At 40.7% G+C, this 20,980-nt stretch overlaps 1 protein-coding gene across 1 annotated transcript in view; it reads right to left on the bottom strand.

Moving 5' to 3' along the window:
* MAN1A1 (mannosidase alpha class 1A member 1) overlaps nt 1-20,980 on the bottom strand; it is a 208,750-nt gene that overhangs the window by 117,970 nt on the left and 69,800 nt on the right. The window contains exon 3 of the mRNA XM_034765788.1: nt 6,742-6,857. Within this exon, the coding sequence (XP_034621679.1) occupies nt 6,742-6,857 (116 nt within the window). The remainder of the gene's footprint in view (nt 1-6,741; nt 6,858-20,980) is intronic.

The raw sequence follows: 20,980 nt of genomic DNA, 5'->3' as shown, positions 1-20,980 counted from the left end.
CGGTTTGATGTGATATGACCCCACACAGGGTAGAAAGGGGATAGTCAGGACGAGAAAGTAAGATGGGTTGGATCCAGTCCATGCACTGGTGCGCCATCCTCGTGTGCACCTTCAAAAGGGCTGTTTCTGGCCCAAAGATGACTTGGATTGGCCAGAGCTCTGGCCTGAGGACAGGTGCTATCTTTTCCTGCCGTGACTGTTCCTCCTCTAGGAATCGTCCTGCCGGTTCTGTGGTTGAACCGCGGAGAGGGTTGCAGCCTGAAGTGCTTCCGATCCGGGTTCTGACTGGGGCTGGAGCGCAGCCTCCATAAGAAAGACTTTAAGATGCTAGTCTTTGTTTTTCAAAGTCCTAGGGCGAAACTCGCAGCAGATCTGGCACCACTCCTTCTGGTGACTCTCCCTGAGGAACCTTAAACACAAGGTGTGCAACTCCACAGGGTGCCCAGGCCGACCCGACGGATGGTGCTAGGGGAAAAATCTTATGTGTGTGCGTGTACACGCACACACATGATTGGAATTGACATGAACAAGCACTCTAAGAACTAGTCGTTTGTGTTTTCGTGGATGACAACCTGTGATTAACCCTGTACCAGATTGGTAGGAGCCAATAACTGCAGTGACAATATGTTTAGGCCCTCTGAGGGAAACCATACAATATTGTTTCCTTTACTAGCCCTTTGGGATGACTGAGGAGAGCTGAGCCTCATCCACCCTTCTTCAGTCAGAATGAGTAATCGCTCATGACAGATCTGAGGAAGTAGGGAAGGATTTACCCCTCATTAGAAAAACTATGACAAAAACTTTTTTTCTTTAATTCCAGTTCACTCACTAAAAATGCCCTACATGGCTAAGGCTACTATAAAAATAAAACTGATGGTGACAGACTGTTGCTTACAATTTTTCAATAGCTTGCCGCATTTCAAACCAAATACCAATAATTAAGTAAATAAAACCCTGTTCATACTTCATCTACTAAAATTAAATTACAGGGTTTGCTATATTACTGATCAAAAATATTACACACCTGTGGCACAACTGACAAACTGGATATTATACAACTAATAAGAAATCAGTATAAATCCCTTTTTACTCATAACTGTTCAAGCCCCAATGCACACATGTAGAACTTCCATGCCATTCATAATATTTCATTTTCATGCTTGTTTTCCTTCCAATAGACTTTGATGGGAGAACAATTTATTACACCCCATGATAAATGTATCCTTAGGATCTCCCCTGACCTTTTGAAATACTTTATTTCTATTCATCCTCAAAACTAAACGAAAGAAAACCACTTTTAAGTGAGACATTTAAAGTATACCAACTTGAGCCTATTTTGGCAAACTACTAAACAAAATCTAACATTAACAAGACATTTTCATTTGCTAGTTTAACTAAACTTCAGCATAGACACCATTCTCCATTTAATTAATAATCTCAGAATAAGAACAGCCCTGTTTTTCAAGAAAGTAATTTTACTGAAGATTGCTATATTACTGGGAAAACTAGAAGATGGTCTAGCTAAAAAAAAGGCTAATGGGAAGTGCCATAACTATAGGCAGGACTCAAACCATTGAGTATACCAAGAAAGTCAGTATTCACCATAGGAGCCAAATTTGTAGAGAATTCAACAGTTGGCGTTCTCAGAAGCTTGAGAGCGTATTCTGAGCAATAAAAACAAACTATATTCGGTTTTAGTCTTTTAGCTTAACATTTGTAGCTCCACTAATCAAACAATTTCATACAATTCTTCATACACATTTGCTTTGCAATATCATTTATTTGGATGGATTAATCTCAAAGTGGCTGCACTAATAAATTTGGTATCAGTAAGACTATCCAGTGAAAAAGAAAAACCTAAAACTAGCCAAATAAAACAGATGAACATCCTTAGTTTTACAAGTTTATAGAAAGCATCATTTAATTTAGCTAAACCAGGGGTCAGCAACGTTTCAGAAGTGATGTGCCGAGTCTTCATTTATTCACTCTGATTTAAGGTTTCGCGTGCGAGTAACACATTTTAACGTTTTTAGAAGGTCTCTTTCTATAAGTCTATAATATATAACTAAACTATTGTATGTAAAGTAAATAAGGTTTTTAAAATGTTTAAGAAGCTTTATTTAAAATTAAATTAAAATGCAGAGCCCCCCGGACCAGTGGCCAGGACCCGGGCAGCGCGAACGCCACTGAAAATCAGATCATGTACCGCCTTCGGAACACGTGCCATAGGTTGCCTACCCCGAGTTAAACTATGTTGCCATACTCTGATGATGGGAGCCATATAGATACCTAGACAAAGAGAAATTAAGAGTTTTGCCTCATAAAGCCATTTTTAAGTGCTATATGTTTCTTCATTTTACCCTTGTTTACTAGGTTATGTATGTAAAGAAAACAAATTTGATAGCTGTGGAAAGTGAAATGGCAGAGTTCAAAAACTAAATTTGTAGAATGTTAGCCCAGGACTTCAAATGAAGACTTCAAGTATACTTTTTAAAATAGCTACCTGATTAATCTTCTCTCTCTGCAACAACTATACAGATACAGGTGAGCAATCGTTTCCATGTTCTCTCTACAGGTACTAATGCGGAGAGTGGACTAGATGACACATCTGAGGGAAGGGAGCAGAAGGAGATGCCACCGATTGGAAGGCAAAAGATGTACTGTCCTAGGGATGGGGGTTCCACAACCACCGCTCCCAAGAGGAGGAGAAGGGTGGTGGTGGTCGGGGACTCCCTCCTCAGGGGGACTGAGTCATCTATCTGCCGCCCCGACCGGAAAAACCGAGAGGTCTGCTGCTTGCCAGGAGCTAGAATACACGATGTGACGGAGAGACTGCCGAGACTCAAACCCTCAGATCGCTACCCCTTCCTGCTTCTCCACGTGGGCACCAATGATACTGCCAAGAATGACCTTGAGCGGATCACTGCAGACTACGTGGCTCTGGGAAGAAGGATAAAGGAGTTTGAAGCGCAAGTGGTGTTCTTGTCCATCCTCCCTGTCCAAGGAAAAGGCCTGGGTAGAGACTGTCAAATCGTGGAAGTCAATGAATGGCTACGCAGGTGGTGTCCGAGAGGACTTTGGATTCTTCGACCATGGGATGGTGTTCCAAGAAGGAGGAGTGCTAGGCAGAGACAGACTCCACCTAACGAAGAGAGGAAAGAGTATCTTCGCAAGCAGGCTGGCTAACCTAGTGAGGAGAACTTTAAACTAGGTTCACTGGGGGAAGGAGACCAAAGCCCTGAGCTAAGTGGGGAAATGGGATCCTGGGAGGAAGCACAAGCAGGAGAGCACAAGAGGGGAGGACTCCTGTCTCATACTGAGAAAGAGGGATGATCAATGAGTTATCTTAAGTGCCTATACACAAATGCAAGAAGCCTGGGAAACAAGCAGGGAGAACTGGAAGTCCTGGCACAGTTAGGGAACTATGATGCGATTGGAACAACAGAGACTCGGTGGGATAACTCACATGACTGGAGTACTGTCATGGATGGATATAAACTGTTCAGGAAGGACAGGCAGGGCAGAAAAGGTGGGGGAGTTGCATTGTATGTAAGAGAGAAGTATGACTGCTTAGAGCTCCGGTATGAAACTGCAGAAAAACCTGAGTTTCTGGATAAAGTAGAGAAGTGTGAGCCACAAGGGTGGTGTCGTGGTCGGAGTCTGCTATAGACCACCAGACCAGGGGGATGAGGTGGACAAGGCTTTCTTCCGGCAACTAACAGAAGTTGCTAGATCGCAGCCCTGGTTTTCATGGGAAACTTTAATCACCCTGATATCTGCTAGGTGAGCAATACAGCGGTGCACAGACAATCCAGGAAGTTTTTGGAAAGTGTAGGGGACAATTTCCTGGTGCAAGTGCTGGAGAAACCAACTAGGGGCAGAGCTTTTCTCGACCTGCTGCTCACAAACAGGGAAGAATTAGTAGGGGAAGCAAAAGTGGATGGGAACCTGGGAGGCAGTGACCATAAGATGGTCGAGTTCAGGATCCTGACACAAGGAAGAAAGGAGAGCAGCAGAATACGGACCCTGGACTTCAGAAAAGCAGACTTTGACTCCCTCAGGGAACAGATGGGCAGGATCCCCTGGGAGAACAACATGAAAGGAAAAGGAGTCCAGGAGAGCTGGCTGTATTTTAAAGAATCCTGATTGCGGTTGCAGGAACAAACCATCCCGATGTGTAGAAAGAATAGTCAATATGGCAGGCGACCAGCTTGGCTAAACAGTGAAATCCTTAATGATCTTAAACACAAAAAAGAAGCTTACAAGAAGTGGAAGCTGGGATAAATGACCAGGGAGGAGTATAAAAATATTGCTCAGGCATGCAGGAGCGAAATCAGGAAGGCCAAATCACACTTGGAGTTGCAGCTAGCAAGAGATGTTAAGAGTAATAAGAAGGGTTTCTTCAGGTATGTTAGCAACAAGAAGAAAGTCAAGGAAAGTGTGGATCCCTTACTGAATGAGGGAGGCAACCTAGTGACAGAGGATGTGGAAAAAGCTAATGTACTCAATGATTTTTTTGCCTGTCTTCACGAACAAGGTCAGCTCCCAGACTGCTGCACTGGGCAGCACAGTATGGGGAAAAGGTGACCAGCCCTCTGTGGAGAAAGAAGTGGTTCGGGACTATTTAGAAAAATTGGACGAGCACAAGTCCATGGGGCCGGATGTGCTGCATCCGAGGGTGCTAAAGGAGTTGGCAGATGAGATTGCAGAGCCATTGGCCGTTATTTCTGAAAACTCATGGCGATCGTGGGAGGTCCCAGATGACTGGAAAAAGGCTAATGTAGTGCCCATCTTTAAAAAAGGGAAGGAGGAGGATCCGGGGAAGTACAGGCCAGTCAGCCTCACCTCAGTCCCTGGAAAAATCATGGAGCAGGTCCTCAAGGAATCAATTATGAAACACTTAGAGGAGAGGAAAGTGATCAGAAACAGTCAGCATGGATTCACCAAGGGGAAGTCGTGCCAGACTAACCTAATTGCCTTCTAGGAGGAGATAACGGGCTCTGTGGATGAAAGGAAAGCAGTGGATGTGTTATTCCTTGACTTTAGCAAAGCTTTTGATACCGTCTCCCACAGTATTCTTGCCGCCAAGTTAAAGAAGTATGGGCTGGATGAATGGACGGTAAGGTGGATAGAAAGCTGGCTAGATTGTCAGGCTCAACGCATAGTGATCAATGGCTCCATGTCTAGTTGGCAGCCAGTTTCAAGCGGAGCACCCCACGGGTCGGTCCTGGGACCGGTTTTGTTTAATATCTTTATTAATGATCTGGAGGATGGTGTGGACTGCACTCTCAGCAAGTTTGCAGATGACACTAAACTGGGAGGCATGGTAGATACACTAGAGGGTAGGGATAGGATACAGAGGGACCTAGACAAATTAGAGGACTGGGCCAAAAAAAAGAACTTGATGAGGTTCAACAAGGACAAGTGCAGAGTCCTGCACTTAGGATAGAAGAATCCCATGCACTGCTACAGACTAGGGACTGAATGGCTAGGTAGCAGTTCTGCAGAAAAGGACCTAGGGGTCACAGTGGACGAGAAGCTGGATATGGGTCAACAGTGTGCTCTTGTTGCCAAGAAGGCTAACGGCATTTTGGGCTGTGTAAGTAGGGGTATTGCCAGCAGATCGAGGAACGTGATCGTTCCCCTCTATTCGACATTGGTAAGGCCTCATCTGGAGTACTGTGTCCAGTTTTGGGCCCCACACTACAAGAAGGATGTGGAAAAATTGGAAAGAGTCCAGCGGAGGGCAACAAAAATGATTAGGGGTCTGGAGCACATGACTTATGAGGAGAGGCTGAGGGAACTGGGATTGTTTAGTCTCCAGAAGCGGAGAATGAGGGGGGATTTGATAGCTGCTTTCAACTACCTTAAGGGGGGTTCCAAAGTGGATGGAGCTTGGCTGTTCTCAGTGGTACCAGATGACAGAACAAGGAGCAATGGTCTCAAGTTGCAGTGGGGGAGGTCTAGGTTGGATATTAGGAAACACTATTTCACTAGGAGGATGGTGAAGCACTGGAATGCGTTACCTAGGGAGGTGGTGGAATCTCCTTCCTTGGAGGTTTTTAAGGCCCAGCTTGACAAAGCCCTGGCTGGAATGATTTAGTTGGGAATTGGTCCTGCTTTGAGCAAGGGGTCGGATTAGATGACCACCTGAGGTCCCTTCCAATCCTGATATTCTATGATTGCCAAAGGTTCCCAGTAGCAACTCCTACTAACTTTTAATGTGAACTTGAAGCATTCAGCCCTTTTGAAAAAAAAAAATTAGATTACTTTGATATAGGAGTCAACTTTGGGTACCATTTTGGCCTAAAACTGTATTGTCAGTCAACTGTACTGTCAAAAAGTCAAAAGTACTTTTTGAATATACTTTATTTTTTCACATCTATGAAGTAGCTTTGACCAGTACATTAGTTCTAGGAAGAGAAGCTGACTGCACAGAAGCAGTGACAGGTCAGTGTCCCCTTTCCCTTCCATTTAGCTAGTCCCTTCCTCACACATGCCCACTCAAAAAATACCCCACCTCCCAAAATTGTGGCACTAACATGCCATTTGTGATTATTCCGTTCATTCTGACTATAGGTTACATCTTTGTCTCCTATGTTGTCTTGCCTGTTTAGATTATACGCTTTATGGGGCAGGGATTATTTATTAGTCTGTTTGTACTGTGCCTAACACAACGGGGCCTGTTCTCAGATCATTATGCACTAACATTTAATTAAAAAAATAATCCCCAATACTTACCACATTGAAATCTAAGTTCTTTTCTACCCATTCTTTGGCTTCCTTGAATTCATCTTTCATTTCCATGATATACAGTGTATCCAAGGCATCTACTATTGTTGCTCCTTGAATGTTACCTGAAAACACATGGAAATATAATTATATCCTCTCTAATAGTAATTTCTTCAAATAAATCTGGTTAAAAATACATTAACATACAAACAAGTGGACAACTAGTTTCTAGTCAGTTCATTTTGATTCTCATGCCTGAGCAAAACACGAATGTTGTGTTTCAAATACTGTAGGGGAATGTTTGTTTCATTGACTTTTCTACTGGATTGGGGATGGGCGGGGAGATTGTGTTTAATACTTTGGCTTGGAAGGATTAGATTTTCATCCGTAAATGTCATGTCAGCAAATATCTATTTCACTGTAAACACTGAAGATGATGAAAAACATTTCCATGGATTGCAGAAATTTACAGATTGGCAAAAGAAAAATGCTGCTTGAAAGCTTAGTTTGATTTAAGGATATTTACTTTGTATATTTTTACATGTGATGTTGACAATTTTTTGTTTTAATGGTTATAAAAGTAACTTTTTGAATCTCAGTGTCTAATGTCATTTAATTATTGTCGGACCCTCCCCCCCTAGTTTCCTATAGCTGTGAAATTTTGAATTTGACAAAAATTAAAAAAACATATGCTTAAACATACACCTATTATCAATTGACTTTTTTTTTTTAAATCACATTTTGCCAAGGCTACTTGTATTGTACACACTAAAATTTGGGCCCAATATAATTGATAATGTCCTTTCAAGTAGTAACAAGCTTTAACAATATTTTTCCATGTACAAGACGACAAAAGTACATAACTAACATCTACCACCACTGTAATACCAGTTAATGTTATACTTGTGGAAATTTATTTCAGAGGGTTTTTTTGGGTTGTCAGTCAGTTTTTGTCTTGCACACTCAGTGCATAATACTAAACAGCCACTGAGGATCTTGAAACACTATTAACGATGTACTAAGTTTCACAACATCAAGAGTTAGGGAATACTATTCTCATTTTCTAGAGTCACACAGGAGTGCTTGACAAAGCAAGGAATAGACCCTTTAACTCTTCTTCTAATCATATACTGCAATCAAAAGAACATCCTTTCTCTAAGTGAATTTTGTTTATATTCCACTTGGCCCTGCCTGGACCTCAAGTGACCTCACCTACTATTATTTGTATTACTGTTCCGAGGAGCCTTACTCATGGACCAGGCCCCATTGTGCGAGGCACTGTACAAACAGAACAAAAATACAGTCGTCGTCCCCCCCCCTCCCCCCCACACACACACGAGCTTACAATCTAAGTATACTACCAAAGACAGGTTTCAGAGTAACAGCCGTGTTAGTCTGTATCCGCAAAAAGAAGAACAGGAGTACTTGTGGCACCTTAGAGACTAACAAATTTATTAGAGCATAAGCTTTCGTGGACTACAGCCCACTTCTTCGGATGCATATGCATATGCATCCTGTTCTTCTTTTTACCAAAGACAGATGGATACAGATAGTTTTTTTCATCTTTGTCTTCACTTAAGTGTGCATGTTAACCAGTTCATCTTCCAATTCAAAACCAAACGAGGTATTAGATGGTATTTCTAGAACTAGTTCTGGTGACTCATGAAGGCTGCAACCCTCCTTGATTTTGGGGATTTAAAGAAGTCAGTTTATCACAAACTTTCAATTTAAAAAAGTATCTATCTTGTTTTGTCACAAAACAAAATACATCACTAGTGTTTAAAATCTGCCACTGACTTTTCCCTGAAGATTCATGAACCAATCACATTGTTGTGGGGTTGGTGAGGCAGGGGGAGGAAGCCACCTGAGTTACTTGCTATCGGCTTTAGGCTGTCTCAAGCTTCCTCCAAATGGAGTGTACAGTCCTGAATAAATTCCATCACAGCCACAGCCCACACACGGAGGATGCCACAATGGCACAGCTGGTGCCAGGCTAGCCAGCCCACACATTCACCTGCAAAACACATATGCTTAGTGTCTGTTCACAAGGGCATGGGGACAACTCCTCAGATACTCTATGGAGGCACTGATATGGTGATTGAGCACTATATAAAAACTTGGATCGATAGAAAAACCTAAGCAAAGAATAAAAATCTCCTTTTTAATTTGAATATTAAACAAATTAAGACTTGTAGTATCTCTGATCCAACTGTCTGCTCCAGAGTGTGTATTTGTAAATCCTACTCCTCCGCAAGATTTTATGATGGGCAGGAAGTTTGGCAGGAGCCCAACACCCATGAAGCAAGAAACACAAGGTCAGTGCTGCTATCACAGCAGGCCTGCCACGCACGCATGCAGTTCAGTGCTAGCTGCAGTTTACTACTGCTGTAAGGGAACTTCTGCTTTTAGAAAACTGTATTTTAAATGATTACCATAATTAAAAATGTTAGGTAGAGCAAAGATGAGAGGAATTCACGAGAAGGGTCATACACACCACACCAAATCAAATCAGAAAGACTCAGTGAACAAAGTACTTATAGAACAGAAGAGGGCTTAAAATCCTGAGAAACAGTACTGGAAACTATTAAAATACTTACTGGAAAACTAACAGAGCAAAAACAGAATATCCAAGCATTTCCAAGTGGAGGCACTGTTAGCAATGGATATAAAAAAGGTTTTAACAGACTGAGGAAGCAGCTCTATAATGCAGGCTAGTAACTATCTTTGTTCTGTGTTTGTACAGTGCCTATTGCAATGAGGTATTGGTCCATGATTGGGTCTTATGGTAATACAGATAATAGCAGTAATAATAAAAGCAGCATTCTAGTCTAAACTTCCACTTTCACTGATAACCATTTCAAAACGTTATTTCAGTCCCAAACTGTTTATATGCTGCTTCTTATCACAAAGAATATTAGTCAATAATAAGCATGCTTATTTTAAGCCATATTTACTCAGTAGTTTAATATTTATATTTTAAATTTATTTTAATTTACATATGTGATCTAATTGTATGTTGTGTGCAGAAGCACCTAGATGTACTGGCTAACATTTGAGAACACTAGTTTGCCTGTGAATTCATCTTGCTGAGTCAACAATAGATAACTAATTTTTAGAAATATGTATTTAGTTGCCAGTGTAACTTTAACACTGACATACTGTTTTTGAAATGTTTAACTAGCATAGAAATAAATCAGCAATGTGGGTTTGTACTAAGACTATAAAGCAATACTATATTCCTGTGCTGAACTGCAGTACTAATTGCAGTTTTGGTTTCTTGTTTTAGAATTTAGAGCTTCAAGTCTCTTGCTTATTCATGAAACAGATAAGCAATTTGACTCTTTGTACTGAAACGACGGGGCTGCCAATTTGAAGAACACACTAATTCTACTACTACTTACTTGTGACACCTTACTTACTCTAACTGGTTATAGGAAAAAAATTTAACTTCATTAACTATCTTCTTTGTGCATTTGTCAGAACCATGCATTTACCCACTTGCACTGTGATGTTGATTGCCAGCTGCTAATCTATTGCACTTCGCCCTGAATGGTCTCTTGCAACATGTTAACTTCTTATCTGTTCCACCCCTTGTATTTATCTGTGACACTCTACCTTTCCCTGAAAAAGAACCGTCTTTTACCAACAGAAGTTTCATCAAGAAAAAAATATTACTTCACCCATACCTCTATAATATTCTACGATTAGCATAGCTATAACACTGCAAATATCTCACCCCATGTCAGGCACTAGCATAATTTCACCTTAGCACTCCACTTGGAGAGCTCATGTTCACTCAGCCCTAGAGCCTGCAAGAGGATGTTTACCAGTAACAATACAGCAGAACTGCTGCTGTTTCTGAGGTTTGAAACCAGAAGGGCGTCTCCTCTTCCCACAACCCCTGCATGGAACCCCTTTCTCAAATTCAAGCTGACAGTGTCTCTTTAACATAATAAAGTAACTTGTGCTTATCTAAATCCAATAAATGTCCTTGCAATGTAAAGCATGATACAAAATGCAAGACATTGTACACTAGTGGTAGCTGCAGGACAGCAGTTCAGGAATGATGCACTATGATCTAAGTCAACAAAATCATACAAGAAAGTAAGGAGCATGCTCAGGAAATCTACTAGGAGACATAGATAAGAGGTCACATCATATCATGTTATGGTTCTAGAGACATTTAATAACCAAGTACTGTGAAACCTGCTTATAGTGAATTCTGTAATAGTTTAGCTCCACTTACAGGGAAGAAAGTGTTTGTATCTTGATTTCCTTCTGTGCATTTTGATGGGCTTTTCCTCTACTTGCATTGCAATACCTCTCCCTGTGTTAATCCTCTTGTAATACAGCTAATACCTCTAAAGTGGTGGTTTTTTTGCATTTGTGGACCCCTAAACAGGTTCTGAACCGAGGTACAGACCCCTCTGGAAATTTTAGTCTGAGGTACCCCCGGGTCCACAGCTCTGAAGAGTTAAGCACTGCATTCCAGGGTGTCACCTAACCCACCCCCAGCTTTGAGCAAGAGACAAGATGCTTCTGCCCTGTTGAGAAAGGAGGTTTGGAGTCATTCATGGCTGCAGCTGTTTCCTGTGAGGAGCAGAAATAGTTTTGCTATCTGATGTGAGCTGTTGTAGGAAGGATGTGGCCTTCCTAGGTATGTCTAAACAGCAGCTGGCAGTGAGCCTCCCAGCCTTGATAGACAGACTCATGACCCGGGGGTGGGTGGGTGTGGGTGTGGGTGTGTGGCTACCCCAAGTCTCTACAGGTACATCACCACCCACACTGCTATTTCAGCGTGCTAGCTCAAGCCCCGCTAGCACAAGTGTCTACCTGAGCTGAAAGGTTCACTACGGTACCAGCCTGAGTGAACAAAATGGAGAGACTCTCAGACAGACTCCCCTGTATTTATATGACAAGCTGGCTGTAGTGATAAAAAAATTTAAATCTACTTTTTCTGAGTGCTCCCCTATATTTTGAAAAATGTACCACCCACATTCTGTAGCATGGGAACCAAATTCATTCAGATTTTAGAAACATTAAAACACTATTTTTTAATTAGATGTATTTAGAAAGATACTGATTTCTTCTTGCATCTGAAGAAGTGAGGTTCTTACCCACGAAAGCTTATGCTCCCAGTACTTCTGTTAGTCTCAAAGGTGCCACAGGACCCTCTGTTGCTTTTTACAGATTCAGACTAACACGGCTACCCCTCTGATACTTGATTTCTTCTTAATATACAAAAGTTTAAAGCGGAGATCTCCAAAAAAAGCAGCTACAGAGGGTAATGCAGAATATTTTATAAATATAAAACGTAAAAAACCCTCAACTCAGCCCTAAATATGGAGCCATGATTGGTACCTCTACAGTACTGAGCAAGGGACTGAGCAAAGAGACTGGCCTAAATTCTTAACCAAGGAAGAAGGAAGATAGAGTTGTCAACTCTCACCATTTTTTGAGAGTCTCATAATACTGGGTGTTATTCTCAAGGCTCCAGCTCCTGGAATCCAGTGATTACATGAAAATCTCCCCCTTTTAAAAAATAGCCAAATTAAGTCCTCAAGTTTCATCAACAGCTTGGAAACGTGAACACTCCAATGCCTGAACAAGTATGAAACCATAAGGCCAATACAAAGAACTTAAAATGTATTTTTTTTTAGTTTCATAGTTTTGAGGCCTGACTCATGAATTTTGAGCACATGGCGTTGGAAATACACCTTTACCCTGATATAATGCTGTTCTCAGTAGCCAAAAAAAAAAATCTTACCCCGTTATAGGTGAAACCACGTTATATTGAACTTGCTTTGATCTGCAGGAGTGTGCGCAGCCCCACCTCCCAGGAGTACTGCTTTACCGCGTTATAGCCGAATTCGTGTTATATCGGGTAGCATTATATAGGGGTAGAGGTGTACCGAGTTAACTCACAAGTACTATTTATGGGAACTCAAAATTACAAGAAAGCTACATAGAGCATACAGTTGTACCGCCAAAAAAAAAAAAAAAAAAAAAAAAAAAAAAAAAAACACAATTGTAACCATTCAAACCCACCAAATACATCAGGAAAGAAACAGGAACTTTCTAGAAATGAAATGGCAGACTAAGAAACAAATCACTTAATGCTATGTTGTTAGCTAAATTACTCAAGCCTATGTATACACATAATCTTTTTGAAAACTTACATATGTAGACCACACGTAACTTTGTAATTAAACCAACGTTAAATCTCAAAGTCCCAAGGAATTATAGACCAGTGAGTTTAATTTCAATGCATCTATTAGAATAAAGCAGATGCTTTCTGAGCATCAAAAGCAAAGTAAGATCGCAAATCATCATTTCAACATAACACTATCATGCTAAGCTCTTTTTCAGTAGGGCAACAAATGTGGGGAATAAAGGAAATCCAACATGCATTACTCTCAAATTTAAGTAAACTATTTTAAAATGTTTCACAAGACTTTTCATACAAAAAGACGTTTAACTTAGATAGCACTATAAAAATATACTAATGGTTCAGTGTTGAGTTGCAAATAATGTCTTTGAAACTGAGCAGGGCCCTATTCTATATTCTTCACTGTTTTCTTAACTATTATGGGGATGGCACAGAAAGAACACTGATCAAATTGGAGGATAATTACTTGAAAAAGGATTATACACTTAGAAGGTAATATTACAGTTTGGAGCCAAATTTGAGAAACTGGGTTCAAATCCTTAAAGTTTGCAGTGACAAAGTTAATTTAGTTCATAATGGTAGGAATACTCAAATGTACAAATTTACTGAGTAGGTCATAGTATCAGAGGATTATCAAGGAGTTAAGTGTAATTAAAAAAAAAAAACAGTAAAAAAACCACACACAAAAAAGGCAAATCCCAATTGATGTTCTATTTTAGTTACATATTTAAAATAAAAAATAGCATGTCGTTTGCCTTACTTAGGGTAGGAACAAAAGTAAAGAGGGTGGTCAGTAGAACACACATTAAATGGATTAAGATTTGACTAGTTAGCAGATCTTAAAAAGAGAATCCTCATTGAAAGGGGGTGTTTCTAGTGGGTTCCAAAGGGATCAACACTAGACCTTACACTATTCAACGTTTTCATCAGTGATCTGAAAGTAAATAAATTGCCTGATAAAATTTGTGGATGACAAAGACTGGCAGAATGGTAAATGATAAGGAGACAGAGCAGTCAATCAGAGCAACCGAGATCACATGGTAAACTGTGCCCAATTTAAACTATATGGATTTTAATACCACCAAATGCAAGGTCGTACATCTAGGAATGGAGGTCATACCGACACAGTGAGAAAATGTATATTGGAAAGCAATGATTCTGAAAAGGATTATGGGGTCATAGCGGATAGGGTTACCATATTTTGTGCCTCTAAAAGGAGGACACTCCACAGGGCCCCGGCCCTGCCCCCAGCCCCGCCCACGCCCCCGCCCCAACTCCACGCCTTCCCCAAAGTCTCCGCCCCCTCCCCTGTTTCCCACGAACATTTGATTCGCGGGAAGCCTGAAGCAGGTAAGGGGGTGTGGGGGGAGGAGGTGCGGCCCAGTCTGCCCCCCCCCCCCCCGGCGTCTCCAGCCTGGATCGGCTCGGGCCCTGGGGTGCCGGCCCCAGGCCTGGCCCCCGGCCGAGCACCTCCGGCCCGGCCCCCGAGCCCCCGGCCCCCGAGCCCCCGGCCCATCCCGATTTTCCTGGACATGTCTGGCTTTTTGGGATTTTCCCCCGGACGGGGATTTGGAGCCCAAAAAGCCGGACATGTCTGGGAAAATCCGGACGTATGTTAACCCTAATAGGGGACAAGCAACTCAACATGAGTTTCGAGTGCAATACTGTGGCAAAATGGCCTAATGTGAACCTTGGACAGCTAAAGAGAGGAAGTAGCAAGGTGATTTTACCTCTGTGTATGGCATTGGTGTGATCGACAATGAAATACTACATATAGTTTCGGTATCTACATTTTTTAAAGGGTGTTGAAAAAACTGGAGAATGTGCAGAAAAGAGCTATAAAATTATTCAAGGGTTGGAGAAAATGCCTTACAGTGCCTGTTTAACTTGTCAAAAAAGGTTGAGGTGACTTTGATTATAGTGTATAAGTAACCTTCAGTGGGAGAAAATACCAGGTACTATAGGGCCCTTGAATGTAGCAGAGAAAGGCATAACAAGCATCACCGACTGAAAGCTGAAGCCAGACAAGTCAAACGGGAAATTGGGCACACATTTTTAACAGAGTGATTAACCATTAGAACAAACTACAAATGGCAATGGTGGAGTCAGGGCCGGCTCCAGAGTTTTTGCCGCCTCAAGCAGTGTGTGTGTGGGGGGGGAGCCGCGAACGCAATTGGCGGCAGCTCCACCGCACCGCTTTCTTCTTTGGTGGCAATTCAGCGGCAGGTCCTTCCCTGCGAGAGGGACCCACCGCCGAATTGCCGCGGAAGAGCCCAATGTGCCGCCCCTTCCCCTTGGCCTCCCCAGGCACCTGCTTGCTGAGCTGGTGCCTGGAGCCGGCCCTGGGTGGAGTCTCCATGCCTTGATGTCAACTGGAGGCCTTTCTGGAAGAGATGTTTTAGCCAAACACAAGTTATGATTTAGTCAAACAAGTTGGTAGTTTAAATACAAAGGTAACTGGGTAAAGGGAAATGTAATGGACTGTGATATACAGAAGATCAGATTAGATTATCTATAGTCTCTTCTAACTTTATACTCTAAATCTATGATCTGTTGATTTTTAAATGGTTACCAACATACTGTATGTGACTTGATTGGGGTGGGACAGCCTTTGCCTGGGTAATAAATAATACAAAGTGGAAACTGGAGAGAATTCATGAGGTGGATAAAAAAAAAGGAAAGTTGGGGAAAAAAAGAAGTTGACAAAGCATTAAGGGATTTGGGCCTCTATAGTCTGTAGCAGCTGAGTCAAACTCTGGTCTGATGATGTGACTTGATCACATGATCTTGTTACCAACTGCTAAGTGGGTGGGGGAATAACACCATAAATACTTTTCCATTTAAAAACTGCTAGAGTTCACATTGAGAAGTTATAAAATTGTGAATGAAAGACCCAAATCATTAATGAACCATATGTTTTCCAATGCAATGTAGTCCACACAGTTATTAATGCAAGAAGAGGTGATTTGTGAAAAAGACACCAAAAGGTTCTCCCTTAATAGATGTTACTGACTGAAAAATTGAAACAGAAGACAGCCATCAAGTTGCCAGAAAGAACATTAAATCCAATAACAGCAGATAAAATTAACAAGCTGAATGAAAAAATAAGTGTACTGCATCAAAACAACTTCCCAGCTACCAAAGCTACCTAAGACAACAGTATAAAAAAAATGGGGAAATAGACAGCTGTATTTATCAGCTTGTGGTGCAAGACTCGCAGGCACGTTACACATGTGGGTCTGCTGGCTCCTTATCTCAGGCTGAAAATCAGAGTTTCAAAAAAATCCCTTAGGCACTAGAATGAAGAGGAAGTGAAGTAAACCTCCCTTTTCCCCTTACTCTGCATCATTTCTCTTCCTCCTCTACCACCCCTGTACTTAGCTGGAATGGAAGGAAATCAGCTGCCTTGATCTCACAGCATAGTGCAAAACAAACTGGGGGAGGAGCAAGGAGAGGACCATCAACACTTCCCAACACAATACCCACAACGCCTTATATCCCATCTTGATACATCCACTATCCAATCCAGCATCCAAAACTAGGCCCCAACCTTGTAATCCTTTGTGTCCAGAAAAGAATACGGGATGAGAAATCATGACTTTTGGCGTGGGGTTTCAGAGACAAAAAGGAGTTGTTTTAAAATGTAGGAAATTTGGCATACCAAAATTAATCGCAATTAAAAAAATAATCATGATTAATCAGTTTTAATCACACTGTTAAACAATAGAATACCAATTGAAATTTAGTAAATGTTTTTGGATGTTTTTCTACATTTTCAAATATATTGATTTAAATTACAACTCATAATGAAGTGTACAGTGCTCACTGATATAGTATTTTTATTACAAATATCTGCACTGTAAAAATGATAAACAAATCATATTTTTCAATTTACCCTCATACAAGTACCGTAAAGCAATCTCTATCGTGAAACTGCAACTTGCAAATGTAGATTTTTTTTGTTACATAAGTATACTCAAAAACAAAACAATGTAAAACTTTAGAGCCTACAAGTCCACTCAGTCCTACTATTTATTCAGACAATCGCTTAGATGAACAAGTTTGTTTACATTTACAGGAGAATGTTGCCTGCTTCTTATTTACAATGTCACCTGAAAATGAGAACAGGCATTCGCATGGCACTTTTGTAGCCAGCATTGAAAGATATTTACATGCCTAATATGCTAAACATTCTTATGCCCCTGCATGCTTTGGTCACCATTCCAGAGGACATGCTTCCACACTGTTGACACTCATTAAAAAAAATAAAGGTGTTAATTAAATTCTGACTGAACTCCTTGGGGGAGAATAGTATGTTTCCTGCTCTGTTTTACTCACATTCTGCCATATATTCCATATTCTAGCAGGCTCGGATGATAACCCAGCACGTACGTTTGTTTTAAGAACACTTTCACAGCAGATTTGACAAAACGCAAAGCAAGTACCAATGTGAGATTTCTAAAGACAGCTACAGCACTCAACCCAAGGTTTAAGAATCTGAAGTGCCTTCCAAAATCGGAGAAGGATGGAGCATGCTTTAAGGAATCTTAAAAGTGCAACATTCCGATGCAGAAACTACAGAACCCGAACCACCAAAAAAGAAAATCAACCTTCTGCTGATGGCACCTGATTCAGATTATGAAAATGAACATACGTCAGTTTGCACTGCTTTGAATCGTTATCAAGCAGAACCTGTCATCTGCGTGGATGCATGTCCTTTGGAATGGTGGCTGAAGCATGAAGGGTCATATGAATCTTTAACGCACCTGGCACGTAAGTAGCTTGAGACGCCAACTACAACACTGCCATGTGAACGCCTGTTCTCGCTTTCAGGTGACATTGTAAACAAGAAGCGGGCAGCATTATCTCCTGCAAGTGTGAACAAACTTGTTTGTCTGAGCGATTATCTGAACAAGAAGGATGACTGAATGGACTTGTAGGTGCTAAAGTTTTACATTGTTTTATTTATGAATGTGGTTATTTTTTGTACATAATTCTACATTTGTCAGTTCAACTTTCATGATACGGATTGCATGTACAGTACTTGTATGAGGTGAATTGAAAAATACTATTTTTTTTATTTTTTACAGCACAAATATTTGTAATAAAAATATAAAGTGAGCACTGTACACTTTGTATTCTGTGTTGTAATTGAAAACAGTATATTTGAAAATGTAGAAAACATCAAAAAATATTTAAATAAATGGTATTCTATTAGGCAATTATTTTTTTAATTGCTTGACAGCCATAATGGTTACTTAATACTTTGTATTTGTGTGATAAAGTCTTTAATAGTATTTGTTTGAGATGCACTAAGGAAATACATCCAATATTTTAGACTCTATTTTACATTACTTCCATAACCAGAATGAAGCAACTAATGTTTTGTCATTTTCTCAGCTGCCGTTTATACAGAAGTGGAAGAGGCTCAGTCAGGGCACAGAACACACTGTCGTAATTTAATAATCACAAGTGTACATTTTATGAAACACTGCACTCGGACATGCTACTATTCTGTTTTCTGTATCTGTATCCTGGCCAGATCAAACATGGCTGCCTCAGTTTCTCATTTCATCTAGCCATCAACAGCTGGTACAACTTTTATTCAGTACAAGAAACAAATATCAACCTGATTATGTATCATAAGAAGTTATCCTGGGCTAACAGACAGGAAGCAACCTCACATTGATAACATATTAAAATGTCTAACAACAGGAATCACCTGCAAGTTTTCTAAGTATACATACAGCACTACCAAGAACACACTGCATTATGTTATCCTCATTATATGCAGAAACATACAAATGTCTGATTCAAAGCTGACATTTCTATATACCTACAGCTGTTATTAAAGTGCTGAGGTAAAGGCTGACTCAGATTTTAAGAAGCTGGCTTCTTAAATTTAAAATTCACTACAAGGTTCTTTTTCCGTCATGGTACTCCAATATATTGTTAGCGATTAAAATTGCCAAGGGAGTGATTAATTATTAAAAATGCACCAAAGCCAAAGTTTGCAAAGCCCTAGTTAAAATCTGGCTAATCCCCTGCAGTGCTGGAGTGTTGTCAGATTTCAACACTTCAGATTAGATTTTAATCCAGTCAATTGGCAATATCGGAAAATGAACAGGACACTTTCAATCTAGTGAGTTTTCCTAATTGACTTTTCAGTGGACTGTGGTGTACAGGAATTGGGTAGTATACCTCTAGTTTGGGATTCCTCTTCTCTTTAAGAAGCCATCTAAATCTAATAGCAGCAGTGTATTTATTTATTTAGGCCTCCTAGATAAATGCTTGTATATAGTTGTTTTATATGATTAAGGGGAACTCAACTGTGCCTATGCAGGTTTCCTCATATTCTTAATGTTGCATAAAGAGCAGACAAGGACTTTGGCAACTAGGCAGACTTCTGAAAATGTTACCCATGGCATTTAAGAGCATAAGATTTAGAGACCAATTAACAGAACAACAAAAATCCAGTAGCTTAATGAAGGTGATCATATAACAAAGTGGAGCAGAATTCTACTTAATATCTTTTGAGATGTGTCCTAAAATGGAGATTATTTAATAAAGCAATGTAAGCAAACGGATATCCCATCCCAATACAAATACAGTACACATATATTGAATGCAATCCAACAAAGAAACCAAAATCAAACAAAAACAAACTTACACCTTCACTTTTTTTTTCCCCTTCATTGTTAACTTAAATAAACCACAGGAAAAAGCACTCTCCTTCGACTGGCTGCTCCTATGATTTTTTTCCTTGCATGTCTAGCGTCCTCTGCCTTGAGAAGGTTAGGGGTGGGATGGGCAGACACTAACTTCTCTTCAATTACAATTAATAAGACTCCTGTTATGAGTCCACAGATATAGTTCTTTATACAGAATTCTAGCATTTTCACAGTGGGCTCCCAGATCAAATCTGCTCAGTTTACTAACAACTTGAATTTTCTCCCCCATCTAGCTGCCCTCTCTGTACACTCAACCCCCAAATGTGAAAGTCATCCAGGATTTGTTCTGGCTCGTGAATCAGCATTAAGATTTTACGATTGGAACTTAATTTTTAGGTTCTCCCACAGTTGAATTGGCTCTGTAGTGCCAAGAGAAGTAAATTTTTAGCCAGTAAATTTAGCAGTGACAATGAATACAAAGATCAAAATCAATAAAGTACAGCTGCATTTGAGTGTCCAACACTGTAGGAGTTAAGTCTAGTTCCTGCTCTCCTCCTTCGAAAATCAGTTACCTTAAAAGTGAACGCATGTTTACCACCACTACGATTTTGTCACATCCTTTCCTTCCCCCTCCCACTCTCACTAACACTCCCACCTCCCAAATTGTGTTTAATTAAATGTACTTGGAAAACTGCGGCTTTCATTTTTGTATGAAAGATGGGGGCAAAAACTAATGAGTCTTCCTCATCCCCCCCGTTCCCCAACACTCCCACCCCTCAAACCCAGTATTCAATTGGTTTTGGAAACTCATTGAAATATCTCAGAAGGGTTTTATAAGACTGTCAGTTATAGAACTACATATTGTATTTGCACATTAATAGTATTAAAGACACTACAATAGCAGCAAAAGGCACAATCCTCTTGGGGAGCAAGGTGAGAAGGGATTAAAGGAGTTATACCAATGCCTCTAGCAGTAAACTCTCCTGTTTAGACAAGCCCTAAAAGTTCTAACTTTTGTCTTTCCCACACCCAGAAGCAGAAAACTGTAGTGTTACACTGCTCCTATGTGGAGTTAATGCCTTCCACACGGCCAAGCAGTAGCCATGGAATGAACTTGCATGTCGCCATGGACAAGCAATGTTAATTATATATATTATAATAGCGCCATATTGGGGCTCCACTGTGCTTCGCACTGTACAAACACATACTGAGCGAGCTCCCTGCGCCAAAGAACCTATAGTCTATAAAAGACAGAGTGAAAAGGGAAACAAAGACACAGAGGAATAAAGTGACTTTCGTAAGTCACACTGAGATCAGGTCAGGGACAGCCAGGAATAGAACCCAGGTCTGATTCCCAGTCCAATGCCACATTCACTAGACCATACTGCCTTCCATGTGCAAAAGCTGC

This window comes from Trachemys scripta, chromosome 3, assembly GCF_013100865.1.
Source record: "Trachemys scripta elegans isolate TJP31775 chromosome 3, CAS_Tse_1.0, whole genome shotgun sequence".
Lineage (NCBI taxonomy): Eukaryota > Metazoa > Chordata > Testudines > Emydidae > Trachemys > Trachemys scripta.
The sequence above is the reverse complement of the archived record's forward strand: the minus strand, read 5'-3'. Positions and strand labels throughout refer to the sequence as shown.